Raw genomic sequence first — 14,621 nt, 5'->3', positions numbered from 1 at the left:
CCTTAGGAAGGTGTTTGACTGAGAGTTCGCTGTGTCAAACCGAGAGAAATCCTTGGCGCAGCGGGAGCAGGACATCACCCTGGAGGTTGTTGGCTTCGCTGCTCAGCGGTCCGACCTCGAGGCTCACCTCGCAGCTCAACAGTCCGAGCTAGAGACTCGCAGCGAGGACCTCGAGGTCCGGAGGCAGGAGCTCGACGTCTTCTCTGCGACTCTGCAGGGATGGCGTGAACAACTGCAGGAGAGAGCCCGCCAGCTAACTGCCGACAAGGCGGATTTGGAGGAGGGCCGGAAGTCCCTCGCCAAGCGGGCGGCTCACGCCACCGGCATAGAGAAAGAACTTGGGCGCCAGCGAGACTCGCTCAAGAAGCTGAAGGAGTGGGCGGAGCAGAGGGAGGCCAAGCTCGAGGAGAGGTCCCGCGTGCTCGAGGAGAGGTCCCGCGAGGTGGAGGTGGCCAAGGCGGCCCTGGACACCCGGGTGCAAGAGGCAGTCCAGGAGGCGGTCCGGAAGCACCAGGAGGACCAGCGCGCGGGAGCCCAGCGGATCGCTGACTGGGCGGCCGAAGCGAGCCTCGCACTGGTGCCATTGGGAATGAGCCCGATCCAGGTGGCGGAGCCACCAGCTTCGATAGCTGACGCTCTCCCAGTGCTGAGCTCTGCTTCGGATAGGCTCCATCGTCTGGAGCTGGTCCTTGCTGGTCAGCTTGAAGCCGAGGGTCGCGAGCTGATCCGGATGGTGGCGGAGCACATCCTGACCTGCCTCCGGAGCCATGACCCGGCCATGCCACTGGCGCCCGTGGTCAATGGCCCTGTAGCGGAGACGGAGGTCGCCGCTCGGGACAGCGTGCGAGAGGTCGTTGACTTCGTTGCCACCTACTTCAAGCGGGAACCTGCGGACCCTTGAGCGGGGCATTGTACCTTTTTCCTTTTGCATTATGTAACAAACTTTGTATTAGCTGAAATTTTTGAAGTAGAAGAAACTTCAACTTAACTGTTTGTCTGTTGATTTGCGGTATGCAGCGCCCCGGCGCCCTGGCCCCCTGGCGGATAGGTTCAATTGATTGGACCTGTCTGCCACGTGAGCCGTAGGAGATGCTCTGGACCTCCTTGGTATAGGGCAGCATAGTCTGTAAGACGAGCTAGCGCCTTGTTCCCTGTGTAGTATACAGGACTACATATAGAAGAATCAAGTTCACTTATACAGTAGCAATGATACTGCAACTTAGCTGCTTGGCGCATGCAGAATCCGTTCGTGATGTGTGGAACGAAGCGGATGCTCCGGGCCCCCTGGAAGATAGACTCAGTTGTTTTGAGTCTGTCTACCATTGAGACTGGATCTTGATCTGCATGAAGGCTTTGAAGCAGATGCTAGGACCCCTGGTAGGTAGGCTCAATGGTTTGAGGCAGGCTACCACCAATCAGGGCTTAACCTGTGCACCACTTCAAATTTACAGCTTAGTAACAGGCCCGCGGGACTCGTCCGTGACCAGCGCCAGGCTGGTACAAGGTCCGGGGCTCTAGATGTGCAGGTCCAGGTTGATCAGCGCTTGTTACAGAGTGGTGGAGTGTGTAGGCTTAGGGTACGGGACCAGGCTAAGGCGCTACACAAGGCTCCGGACCATTCCAGGAAACAGCACGATCACTTTGTTGTACTCAATCTTTTGAGATATAGGACTGGGCATGCCGTGTTGGATTTAGGAAACCAACTCTTGAGCTGGAACGGGGTCCGGGCCCTTAATTACCTGACTCCAGGTACTAGAGTACTTGTTACAGGGTGGTGGAGTGTGTAGGCTTTTGGGTACGGAACCAGCTAAGCGGCTACACAGGACTCCGGACCACCCCAGGAAACAAGCACCCGCTCTCCCGAGTAGGTCCCTAAGGGTCTGGACTCTTCTCCAGCAGTAAGAGGGTCCGGATCTGTACGGCAGTCCAGCAACTCAGCTCAGATCTTAGTTGTAGCAACAAGGACAGAGGTCCCCGCGGGGGGTTAGAGAGGTAAAAACTTTGAGAATCGGCATGCGAATTTAAATTTTGACACAAAGACAGAACTGGGAGAAATTATTTCCTTTGCAATCTTGTTGTACATGGCTTGCGCGATGGATGCCAGAGACTGGGTTTACGAGGTCGGACCTCTACCGTTCTGGGCCGCGCGTTAGCCGACGGTGCGATGGATGCCAGAGGTCGGGTTTACGAGGGTGGCCCCCAACTGCTCTGGGCCGCACGGTAACTCTATCTTATTACAAAGGAAAGGATTATTTTCTGGCTCTGCCTGGGTGTAGAACTTACGCAGATGCTCTATGTTCCATGGGTTGGGCAGCGGCACTCCATCTTCTGTGGCGAGGCGAACGCATCCGGGCCGGCATACCTCTGTAACCCTAAAGGGCCCCTCTCAGCTGGGGGAGAGTTTGTGAAGCCCTGCTCTGCTCAGGATCCGTCTGAGGATGAGGTCACCAGCCCGGAGCTCCCTGCTGTGCACGAACCGTTGATGATAGCGCCGGAGCGCCTGGTTGTAGCGTGCATTTCGGATTGCTGCTCGCCACCTTCGCTCATCAACGAAGTCCACGTCGTCGCGCCGCAGCTGTTCCTGCATGGATTCGTCAAAGGCCTGGACCCGTGGTGAGCCCAGGTGAATTTCTAGGGAAGGCATGCTTCAGCCCGTAGACCAGGAAGAACGGAGTCTCCCCGGTGGCTCGGCTGGGTGTGGTCCGGTTGCCCCATAGTACGCATGGAAGCTCGTCAACCCATTTGGCACCATGCTTCTTCAAGCAGTTGTAGGTGCGGGTCTTGAGTCCCCTGAGGATCTCTGCATTCGCTCTCTCAACCTGTCCATTGCTGCGGGGGTGTGCTACGGACGCAAAGTATAGCTGGATGCCGATGTCCTCACAGTACTCTTGGAAGAGTCTGCTTTTGAATTGGGTCCCGTTATCCGCAATGATGCGGCTTGGGATGCCAAATCTGCACACAATGGACCTGAGGAAGGCGACTGCTGATTTCTTAGTGATATTCACCACAGGGGTAACTTCCGGCCACTTGGTGAACTTGTCGATGGCGACATAGAGGAACCGGTACCCGCCGACAGCCCGGGGGAATGGCCCCAGGATATCCACACCCCACACAGCGAATGGCCATGAGGGCGGAATCATCTGCAGAGCTTGAGCCAGGGTGTGTATTTGCTTTGCATGGAATTGACATGCTTTGCAGGACCTTACCAGCTCAACCGCATCCTGGAGTGCTGTTGGCCAGTAGAAGCCATGCCGAAAGGCCTTGCCAACAAGCGTGCGAGAGGAGGAATGACTTCCGCACTCGCCTCCATGGATCTCCGCGAGCAACTCGCGGCCCTCTCCCTGGGAAATGCACCGCATGAGGACACCATTGGCGCCACGGCGGTAGAGATCCCCTTCTACCACCGCGTAGCATTTAGCCAACCGGACTATGCGCTCAGCGGACACATCGTCATCAGGGAGGATGTTATCTTTCAGGTAGTCCCGGATCTCGGAGATCCATGCATCGGGAGCTCCCTGAGAAGGTGGGTGTGGCTCTGAGAGGTCACCAGGATCCTCTACAGGGCACACGGCCCAGGTTGGGCACCACAGGTGGAGTGCTGCCGGGACCGCTGGTTTTGAGGTGCTAGCTTGATCCCCTTCACCCAGCTCGACAGGCTGGGTGGTAGGTCTCTGCAGCCGTCTTTCGAAGACACCTTCAGGCACGGGAGCCCAGGTAGATGCTCTCGCAGAGAGATCATCTGCTGTTGAGTTGTGCTCGTGGAGAACGTGCTGTAGTTCCAAGGCGTCGAAGTCATTCTCGAGCTTCCTCACGTGTATGAGGTATGCCGTGAGCTGGGGATTGTTGCCCTTCACCAGAAGCTGCCGGACCCCCAATGAGAGGGCTTGCGTCAGGCCAAAGATCAGAGCTTCGTACTCCGCCATGTTGTTGGTGGCCTTGAACTCAAGGTGCACCATGTACTTCAGCTGATCTCCGTTTGGGTCGATGAGGACCACACCAGCCCCGGCCCACTTCTCGCGGGCGGACCCGTCAAAGAAGAGTGTCCAGTGAGGCTCGGTGAAGACTGGTGCCCTGATTTCCGGCTCCGGGGGTCCAGCGTTGACGACCGGACCCCCAGGATTGCTTGGGGAAGGAGTCCACTCCGCTATGAAATCAGCCAGGATCTGGCTCTTGATTGCATGGTGTGGTTGGAAGTCCAGTTGGAACTCTGCCAGCTCTGCCGCCCACTTGGCGATATTGCCTGTGGCGTTGGAGTTGTGCAGGATCGCTCTTAACGGGTAAGAGGTCACTATGACAACTCGATGTGCCTGAAAGTAGTGGCGCAGTTTTCTGGACGCAATTAGTATCGCATAGATAAGCTTATGCGTCTCAAGATACCTGGCCTTCGCCTCGTGGAGGACTTCACTGACGTAGTAAACCGGCTTTTGGACAGTCCGGATCCTGGTTACCGGGTCCGGCACGCCCTTATCCACCACATCAGGTCCTTGGGTTCTCAGCGGCTCCGGGCTCCCACTGGCACAAGGCTCGTCCGGACCCCCTTGTGCGGGGTCCGGGGCTTCAGGCAGAGGTGAGGCTGACGGGCCCCCGTGTCTGGGGTCCGGCTCACCATCTTTGGCCGAGGAGACCCTGGTGTCCCCCTGGCGAGCTTGCTCCGCCCTCTCGGCGACCAGCACCATGCTGACTGCCTCCGCAGACGCAGCAAGATACAGAAACAACGGCTCACCGGGCTCTGGAGCCACCAATACTGGCAGCGAGGTGAGGTGTTGCTTCAGCTCCTGGAAGGCCTGTTCAGCCTCTTCGGTCCAAGTGAATGGACAGGACCTCCTCAATAGTTTGAAGAAGGGGAGGGCCCTCTCAGCTAGCCTCGATATGAAGCGGCTAAGAGCAGCGAGAGATCCAGTGAGCTTCTGGGCATCCTTGACGCGGCCAAGAGGCCTCATCGCTTCGATCACCTTGATCTTGGCTGGGTTTGCCTCGATGCCTCGATGTGAGACCAGGAAACCCAGCAGCTTCCCTGCTGAGACGCCGAAGATGCACTTCTCGGGATTCAACTTCGTTCGCGTGGCGCGGAGCCGGTCGAAGACGAGGGACAGGTCCTCCACTAGTGTTGACCCTACCTTAGTCTTGACCACAATGTCATCGACATAAACCTCAACAACATCTCTAATCAGATTACAGAAGGTTTTGTTCATAGCTCGTACAAACGTGGGTAAGGCATTCCTTAGACCATACGGCATGACAATGTAGCAATAAAGCCCATCTACTGTTACAAAGGCAGTATGCTTCCTATCCTCTATAGACATCTGAATCTGGTGGAAACCAGAGTATGCATCTAGGAAAGACAAAAGGTCACACCCGGAGGTGGAGTCCACGATCTGATCGATACGTGGAAGAGGATAGGGGTCTCTAGGACATGCCTTGTTGAGGCTGGTGTAGTCGATGCACATCCGAAGCTTCCCGTTGGCCTTTGGGACGACGACCGGATTGGCCAACCACACGGGGTGGTGGACCTCCTCGATGAAGCCGGCATGTAGGAGCTTGTGGACTTCTTCGCGGATGAAGTTTTGTCGCTCCACGGACTGCTTCCGAGGCTTCTGGCGCACCGGCGTGGCGTCGGGGTAGATCCTCAGATTGAGCTCGATCACTTCCCTGGGGATCCCGGGCATCTGTGACGGTTCCCAGGTGAACACGTCGACATTTGCCCGGAGGAAAGCGATGAGCGCGTCTTCCTATTTCTCCTCCAGGTTCCCCGCGATACGGGTGGTCCTGGTGGAGTCCGCTCCAATCTGCACCGTCTTCACGGGAACATGGTCCGGATCGGACGGTTGGACCTTGGGAGCCTTTGTAGGCGCCTTGGGCTGCGAGGTGGACGGATCCTCCTCGGAACGCGCAGCCTCTGCCGCCAGAGCATGCAGCCTCTCAACTGCAGCGACGGCAGCGGTGCGGTCGCCCTACACGGTGAGGACTCCGGCAGGGGAAGGCATCTTCAAGACCAAATACCCATAATGAGCAATGGCCATGAAGCGGTAGAGCGCCGGCCGGCCAATGATGGCGTTGGACGGGAGGTTTACTTCCGCAACATCGAACAGAACGCTCTCTGTGCGGAAGTTCTCCTCGGTCCCGAACGTGACCGGCAGTGTGATGCTCCCTAGAGGGAACATCGGGTGTGGGCCCACTCCAGAGAATGGGCGAGAGGGAGTCAGCTTGGACTCCGGGATCTGCAGCTGCTTGAACGCTGCATAGCTGATGACATTGAGGCCTGCTCCACCGTCAATCAGCACGTGATAGAGCCTCACGTTGGATATGACAGGAGCGGTGACTAGAGGTAGTACACCAGCTCCGGCCATATTCTCCGGGCAGTCGGATGGCCCGAAAGAGATGGTGGTGTTCATCCACCTTTGGTGCGGCACCGCCTTCGGGACCCCCGGCTTCACCGAGAGGACCTCCCGGCGAAGGGTCTTCACATCCCGTCGGGAGACAAGCTCCCAGCTTCCGCCGTACATTACGTACAGCTTCTTGCGGCGGTCGCCGTTGTCGGAATCGGAGTCGTCGTCGTGGTAGACGCCCTTCAGCTCTCGAGCGGGGGATTGGTACCCCAGCTCCTTCTCCCTGGCGGCGGCCCCACTGTCGGAGGCCTTCTCCTTACCGGCCCGCTGGCGAGGAGGGGGTGAACCGTCCTTGGAGGACTGCTCACGCCGCCCACTGACCTGCTTCGCGAGCTTCTGGATCTCACGGCAGTCAGCGGCGCTGTGGCGAGCGGTGGGATGCACTGGGCATGAACCTCCGCTTCCACCTTGCGGGCGAGGGCGTTTGCCGTGTGCATTCTGGCCCCCAGCCGCTGCTGCCGCAGCCGGCGTCGCTGCTGGCGCCGCCGCTGCAACGACTGGTCCACCAGATTGCAGTTCTCCGCGATTCCGGTTCTTGTTCTTCTTCTTCTTGCCACCGCCCTGAGCGGTAGCACTGGAGCCGCCAGCCTTGGCGTCTCCGGTTTGGGGGGCTCAGTGCCATGCACGACCCTCAGCGGCCCTGGCACACTTGTCTGCCAGGGAGAAAAGCGTAGTGATGCTTTCCACCTCGTGCGTCGCCAGCTTCTCGAGCATCTTCTCGTCACGTACCCCCTGGCGGAAAGCAGTGATAATAGATGCGTCTGAGATACAAGGAATGGTACCCCGTACCTTGGTGAAGCGCGAGATGAAGGCCCGTAGCGTTTCTCCGGGCTTTTGCCTTACGGCGTGGAGGTGTGCCTCCACACCATGCTGCTTGTACGCACTGGCGAAGTTCGCTGTGAACCTCGCACAGAGCTCTTCCCAAGACTGGATCGTCCCAGGTGTGAGGTTCATGAGCCAGGTCCGGGCTGGCCCAGACAAGGCTACATGAAAGTAGCTTGCCATGACGGCGCCGTTACCACCAGCCGCTGTGATGGCAGTAACGTACACCTGCAGGAACTCCGACGGGTTAGTGGTACCGTCGTACTTTTCCGGCAGGTGGGGGCGGAACTTGGATGGCCATGCCACTGCTCGGAGGTGGTCCACCAGCGCAGCGCAGCCCACCCCAGCAACTGGTGCGCCTGGCTGTATCCGGGCGTTCACCGGGGGCTTGGGTGCCACCACGTCCAAGTCGGCGTTGAGGTTACGGCCCTCAATGTTAAGACGGCGCTCTCGCGCCCTCTCAACGGAGACGCGGGCATCCTCTCCCGCGCGCCGGCGTTTGAGCTCCGCCCGCAGGTCTTCTGTTCGTGCACCCCTCACGGTAGGGGAGCGTACGGACGCCGACGCACTGCCCTGACGCTGGTGGTAAGGTACCACCGCATTGCCGGGCAGAGGTCGTTGCCCAGTCCTTGCAGAACTGGGGGAGGCCTGAGCCAGGTGGAGGAGACGGTCAACGTCGTCCCGCCACTGCTTCAGGGCGTCTGGCGAGGCTGCCTCAGCCGGGGGGTTGCGAAGCAACTCCCTAGCCGCTGCCAGCGCTCCGCCGCTCGCAGCTTGTGAGGGGGCCCTTGATGGGCGCCCTGACTCTTGCCGGCGAGCAGCGCGCGCTGCCGCCGACGGTGGCTGCTCCACAGGCACAGTTGCCCCTGGAGCAGGAACACGAGGAGGGTGTGGCGTCGAGGACGCCACACCCTCCGTCATCTCTACGTCGTCCACACGAACCATGGGGATGATGAGGAGATGAACTGCGACCAGCTAAAGAGCACCCCTACCTGGCGCGCCAAATGTCGTGGAGCTGCAACCACGGCCGGGTGGCGGAAGGCACCCGCCCTAGCCCAGAGGGTGTGTACTCGGGGGTTAGCTAGTCCCAGAACGATCTCACTCAAGAACACGATTAACACAGCAAGATTTAGAGTGGTTCGGGCCGCCGGAGCGTAATACCCTATGTCCACTGTGTGTTGTATTGCCTCCCCACGAGAGTGTGAGAGCTACGAGAGCTTGTGTCCGTCCGGCCTGTCCTGTACACAGCGAGTGCCTCCCTTTTATATCTCAAGGGAGGCGCGTACATGGCTGCCGGGACCCCGACAAGTGGGCCCAGCAATGCGGTATAAAATATAGTACTGTTCATCATTATGGCGTTGCAGGCAAAGGAGATCTTTCTCTGGATATCTTTGACTGCTCTTGGAGTCTCCCGTTCAGCATGTCTAGGCGCTGTCTTGTCGGAACGGCGCCCGTCGTAGCCAGCGGCGTCGCCTGCCACGTAGCTGAACGGCTGTGTAGGGAGCGGCGTAGGCGGTATGATGGAAAAGTGCCGTGCCGTCGTATCCATTTAATGCGGCTGACGGGCTCTGCGCGGGCGCGGCACAGGCGGCTGCACTGTGCACCTTGGTAATACGCGGTGCACAGCGGGGCCTGACAAAGGCTGTCCCGCGTGCTGCAGCGGCAGAGCATGCGTCAACCATCCGCATTAAATGCGGTGGGTGGGCGAGTCCCCCTTGCGGAGGACTCGCGCACGAGCCCGCGCCCGTGCCTCCGGGACACGTGGCGGCTCCGGACCCCCGCACGGTAAGGGGGGTCCGGACGGCGCAGGAGGTCCTGGACCCCTATGGGGGGTCCGAGGCCTCGGCTGTCAGCTCGGAGCTTCCCTTCCTTAGAGACACGTGGCGTCTCCGGACCTATCCCCAGGCGGGGAACGGGTCCGGGGCCGTTGGCCTGGTGAGGGAAGAGCCTGACCGGAGGGGCCTGGCTACTCCGTCCTTACGCGTAGTTACGGATAACTACGCGGGTCCTGTCTTGCTGCGGTAAGAGTGGGTATCCCTGCTACAGGGTACTGACAAGGTGGTTGGTTTATGTTTTTCAGTCATGGCACATACGATTTTTTTTGTTTGGGTTAATTGGATTCATGCCATTATAATTATCCAAGTTTACTGATATGCCATTACAATTCGTCATATTGGAACTGTGCCATTACAATTCTAAAACTCTTTGAAACATGCCACTACGTACCCTTTCGATGTGTTTCTCAAAATTTGTAGACCAAATTATCTCTTACCTTCTTCCTTTCATCCCCTCCCTCCGTCCTCCCTCTCTCTCTCTCTACGTTGACAGATCTTGCCGCCGCCGCCCCTGGCCCCATGGGCCACGAGAGCGGCGCCGTCGAGGAGCCGGATGACTTCGACGAGTTCGACCCCACGCCATACGACGGCGGCTACGACCTCTTCGTCACCTACGGCCGCCCGCTGCCGCCGTCCAAGGAGACCTGCCACCCGTGCTCGGCGCCGTCCACCTCCTATGACGCGCCCACTACTCCGCGTCCGAGCCGTCCCCGTACGGGCACCACGCCAAGGCCAAGGCCAAGCCCAACTACGGCTTCTGCCCCAGCAGGAGCAGCACCCGTCCTACGGCGGGGGCGGCGGCGGCGGCTACGAATCCAGCCCCGAGCCTGCGGCGGGGCAGACCGACGCTGCACGGGTCATTCCCCACGGCGAGCAGGCACGGGTCCGGCGACGCGTTAGCACAGGAGACGGTGCAGGAGCAGGCGTGCAGCTTGACGGGCACCCCCGGCAAGAAGGGGAAGGCGTTGGCCACGGTGGTGCTGCGGGTGCCAGCCGGCTCGCCCTGGGTCGCCGTGCGCAGGTAGGCGTCGGCGCGGAGGGAGCGCGCGAGGCCGGCAAGGCTACAGGCGGGCGGATCAGGACACTGCGCGGCGCAGTCACATGGGAGCAGCGTGCGGCGGGCCGACGGCGTCGCAGTCGCGCAGGGACGGGGCCACCAGCGCGGGAGCGATGCGTAGAGCGCGTCGCGCGCGACGCTTGGGCATCCAGCAGTGTGCGGGCACTTGCCGCGATGGCCGTGCGAGAGCACGACCTCCCTCAGCGAGAGCTAGCAATCGAGCAGCCATCGGAGATCCGAACGCCATGGAGAGAGATGAAGGAGAGAAAGCGATTAGAGGAAGAAGAAGACTGAGGGCATTTTGGTCCAAAATTTTTTAGAAACACAGTGAAGGGGTACGTAGTGGCATGTTTCGGAGAGTTTTAGAATTGTAATGGCACAGTTCGAATATAACGAATTGTAATGGCTGATCAGTGAACTTGGATAATTGTAATGGCATAAATTCAATTAACCCTTTTTGTTTCGGAGAACTCACACTCGAATATTCTCTCACCCTCCGTCACCTTCCTCTCCGATTTTGAAATTCAAGATCTCAGATTTTCGATGTTAGTGAATGGATTTAGGGTGTGTTCGTATAGGCTAAAGTTGAGTGAATTTTAGCATCTATTAGCGCTCATGCTCTTGCTCAATTTTTTAAAGTTTAGTTAAAGTTTAGCTTAGTTTATTAGTACTTTTATTTAGATGGGGTAGTAATAAATTTTAGCACTTTTTGACATTAGTATTTGGATTAAACACCCCATGGCTACAGAATTGAGACGATTGGTGCACAAATTAGACAAATGATGGTGGCTGGTGGAGTGGTGGTGTGCAAAGGGTGGCCACCGGAGGATCAGAATGGAGGTAGATTCATGAGTCCGCCTCCAATGTGAAAGTAAAATTGGGAGGAGAAGAAAGGAGGACAGGGGGTGTAGGGGGGCTCCCCCTACCCCCATGGAGCCCGGAAAGTCTCCCAAGGCCCTCTAATGAAAGGAAAAGTCTAATTTTCACTCTCAAACTATCACAAAAGTCTGATTTTCAACTTTTAACTACGAAATTGGACAACATAGGCCATCCAACTGTCAAAACCGGACAAATTTGGCCCTTGGGGTGGTTTTGAAGGTGATTTTGCATTTTCTAAAAAAATTAAATAAATCTAATTAGATTAAAAAATCAAAACTAATTCATTTTAAATCAGAAAAATATGAAATTAGTACCAAAATTTTTCTGAAAATGTAACATATCTATTTTTGCTCCATTTGAATCTTAGTTATTAAAAATAATAGGCATAACTGCAAGTAGCCAAATATTATGAATATAAAAAATAGATCTGAATAGCTCACAAGTCATGTGACAATAGATAGGTTACATTTTTAGAAAACTTTTGATACCCATTTCATAATTTTTTGATTTAAAATAAATTACTTATAAATTTTTTAGTGTAAAATTGAATATTTTTAATTCTCACAAAATGGAAAACCACCTTCAAAACCACCTCAGGGCCAAATTTGCCCTGTTTTGATAGTTGGATGGCCTATGTTGTCCGGTTTCGTAGTTGAAGGTTGAAAATTAGACTTTTGCGATAGTTGAAGGGTGTAAACCGGACTTTTCCCTCTAATAAATGTCAACCATGAATGATAAAGATGAAAAAGAAATGAAGGAGGAAGAAGAAGAAAATGAGAGAAAGGAGGGACAAAAGAAAAATGAGCCCCCCTTAAAATTCCATACTAGATTCATAGCTGGAATGTAGGCTAAAATCTTTATGCAGATTAAGCAATTTCAAACTTGGAGTAGAAGAGGAGGGTTATAAGATTGCCATATATGTGGACAGTAAATTTTGCATTTTTAAATAGACCAGTACTCTCTTAGTAAAAAAATGCAAGATATTTTAGCTTTGTTTGAAGTTAAATTTTTCTAAATGTGAATAAATATATTGAAAAATGCACCTGCATCTAAACGCATCAGGTTTGTTTAATTAAATCCATCGTGAAATGCTCAAGACAAAACTAAAAGTTGGTATATTTAGAGTGGAAAGATTATTTGGGATTAGAGATTGCAATCATTTAATTAAAGTTTTAGCGAATAGCAGGTGAAGAATCCGCGCTAGTTGATTCGGGTTTGTTGACGCCGGCGGTAGTTTCTGCAGATCGAGCCCAGCCAGCGTGAGAGGCGTCGGAAGATGACGGCCTGAAAAGTCAACCTGGTAATGGTCTCAAAACCAGTCCAAAACTGCCCCAAACCAATTTCCGGAGGTAACCTGCATTCAGCTCACCCCACCTCACCATTTTTGCAACTTGCCCCAAACCTGACCAAACCATCTGCGATTTAAAACCAAACCAAACCAAGCTGAACTCCTCAGACCGGTTTACACCTCTGGATGGCGCAATCGCAGTCACAACCCCTATCGCTATCTCGCTTTCTGGTTAGCGCAGTGCTCGCACCACCATGTGGGCAGCCTTCTCCCAGGCTAGAGCCAGCTGCTTGCAGTGTCCGCACCACGATGCGAAGAACTCAACCAGCACCACCCTGTTCGAGTTTAGCATCTGCAGCCAAATCAAAATGGACCACCGGTCAAAAGATTAAAACCAAATGGATGCGCCGATCTGGTGACGGAGGGGGCAGCGGGAGGAGAGCGAGACCTTGGATTTGAAGTTGTTGGGGTCGAGCTGGAGGACGGGGGAGCCCGCCGAATAGAGCGCGGCAGCCGGGGAGGTGGCCGTGGCGGCGAGGAGGAGCGCAGCGACGGGAGGGGCGGCCTCGGCGGTGGGGAAGCGGCGGCCCCAACGGCGCACGAGCCCTCCGGCCTCAGCGACGGGAAGGGCGGCCATGGCGGCGGGGAAGCAGCGGCCGCGGTGGCGTAGGAGATCTCTGACCGCAGCGACAGGATTTGGTTTCGACCGAAACACACCGAGCCGTAGTTGTAAAAAGGAAAAACCAAACCAAACCAAACCAGCCCACTAGACATCAAACTAATTAAACCCAAATAGCAAAATCAGCAAGTTTTTTATTTTTTATTATTATTTATTTTTTAATTTTTCAAAAATATATACCACAATTTTTTTTTCAGATCTGGCCTCCAGTCGTTCATCCGGCGGAATATTTTTTTACCTGAGCAACTCACTTTCAAAAAATCATAACCAATTGATATCAACTCGGATGGAGATAAACTTTATATAAAAATTGTAGATCTCATCGAGATCTACAACTTTGTAGTTCAAACTTTTTTCATTTGGAGCCATCTTGATGCTCAAATAATCGATAAACGCTCCAGATCTAAAATTTATTTTTGGATCTGAAGCTTGTGACAATTATTTGAGCACCAAGATGGCTTCGAATAAAATAATTTTGAACTACAAAGTTGTAGATATTGTTGGTTTCTATAATTTCTATATAAAGTTTATCTCCATACGAATTCATATAAATTAATTATGATTTTTTGAAGGTGTGTTGTCCAGTGTTCAGACCAAAATTTAAATTTTAGATCTGAAATTTGTGTCGATTATTTGTGCACCAAGATGGCTCCAAATGAAAAAAAAAATTGAAATACAAAGTTGTATATCTCGTCGAGTTCTATAATTTTCATATAAAGTTTATCTCCATCCGAGTTCATATAAATTAGTTATGATTTTTTGAAAGTGAGCTGTCCAGGTCAAAAGACATTTCGCTGGTTCAGGTTCATCCAGCGGTACGCCTTTACCGCCAGTTGAACTGGCGACAGGAGGCCAGATCTGCAAAAAAATATTTTGCGGTATATATTTTTGAAAAATCAAAAAATAAATAATATAAAAATAAAAAACTCAAAATCAGCCCAAACTGGGCTCAGCCCAAACCACTACCGGATGGACTTAAAAGGCGCGAAGCAGTCTGTGGTACTGGGCTGGCCCATTTGGGTGTTCAGGATTGACACGAATCAGTAAAAGGCCCAACGCTGGCTGCTGAAATGAAGCTCGCTCCATCTGAGCTGACGGCCCGCGCGAACATGGGCAGGCCCACGCTGCTGGTCGTCGATGAAAACGCAGCGGTAGAAAACACACAGGTAACTGGCAGTCTGGCACTATTTTTTTTCCTAAAAGAAAAGGTAACTGGCAGTATTTTGATTTGCTGTGGTAGAAAATAAGTGGGAAAATGGATTGCTCACACGCAGCCACACAAGCGCGCACGCAGAGTGATGCATGATCGAAAAGGCAGGCGCGTTGGCATGGTGAATATAAAACATGTTGAGCCGAAAGTGGCCGGCCGGGTCTTGTGCAGGTGGCCTCCGATCCAGGCCACTTCTCTCCTTTTGCGCATCATGATGCCATGTCCCAAAAGCACAATTTCCACTCCACTAAACCCCCACTAGCAGACCACTGACCACGTACTCGAGTGGCACATGCGTGCATGCACATTATCGAGAGAAAGAATATGGTGTAGACTAGTACCGCATATAAGATCAGCTGGTGAAGAACTAAGGATAATGAGGGTCAATTCATCCGACCAATGCAAATTAAGGTGGTCGCCGCATGATTCCGTAGATCAAGCCTTTTTCATGCGTGCTAGCATGTG

At 54.4% G+C, this 14,621-nt stretch overlaps 1 protein-coding gene across 1 annotated transcript; it reads right to left on the bottom strand.

Annotated features, from left to right (window-relative positions):
* Positions 1-12,173: 12,173 nt before the first annotated feature.
* Positions 12,174-12,948, bottom strand: LOC120687602 (protein disulfide isomerase-like 2-3). The gene is made up of 2 exons (XM_039969623.1): positions 12,716-12,948; positions 12,174-12,619 (listed from the first exon to the last, which is right to left on the bottom strand). Exons 1-2 carry the CDS (start codon positions 12,902-12,904, stop codon positions 12,500-12,502), a joined length of 309 nt encoding a protein of 102 aa, XP_039825557.1. The 5' UTR covers positions 12,905-12,948; the 3' UTR covers positions 12,174-12,499.
* Positions 12,949-14,621: the final 1,673 nt, after the last annotated feature.

This window comes from Panicum virgatum, chromosome 9N, assembly GCF_016808335.1.
Source record: "Panicum virgatum strain AP13 chromosome 9N, P.virgatum_v5, whole genome shotgun sequence".
NCBI classification, from domain to species: Eukaryota; Viridiplantae; Streptophyta; class Magnoliopsida; order Poales; family Poaceae; genus Panicum; species Panicum virgatum.
This window is presented reverse-complemented; position numbering and strand designations above follow the sequence as displayed.

Coding starts and splice junctions, on each gene's coding strand:
- LOC120687602 (XM_039969623.1), bottom strand. CDS start 12,904: ATGGCCGCCCTTCCCGTCGCTGAGGCCGGAGGGCTCGTGCGCCGTTGG. Junction 12,620..12,715: donor CCAACAACTTCAAATCCAAG/GTCTCGCTCTCC, acceptor ATTTGGCTGCAG/ATGCTAAACTCGAACAGGGT.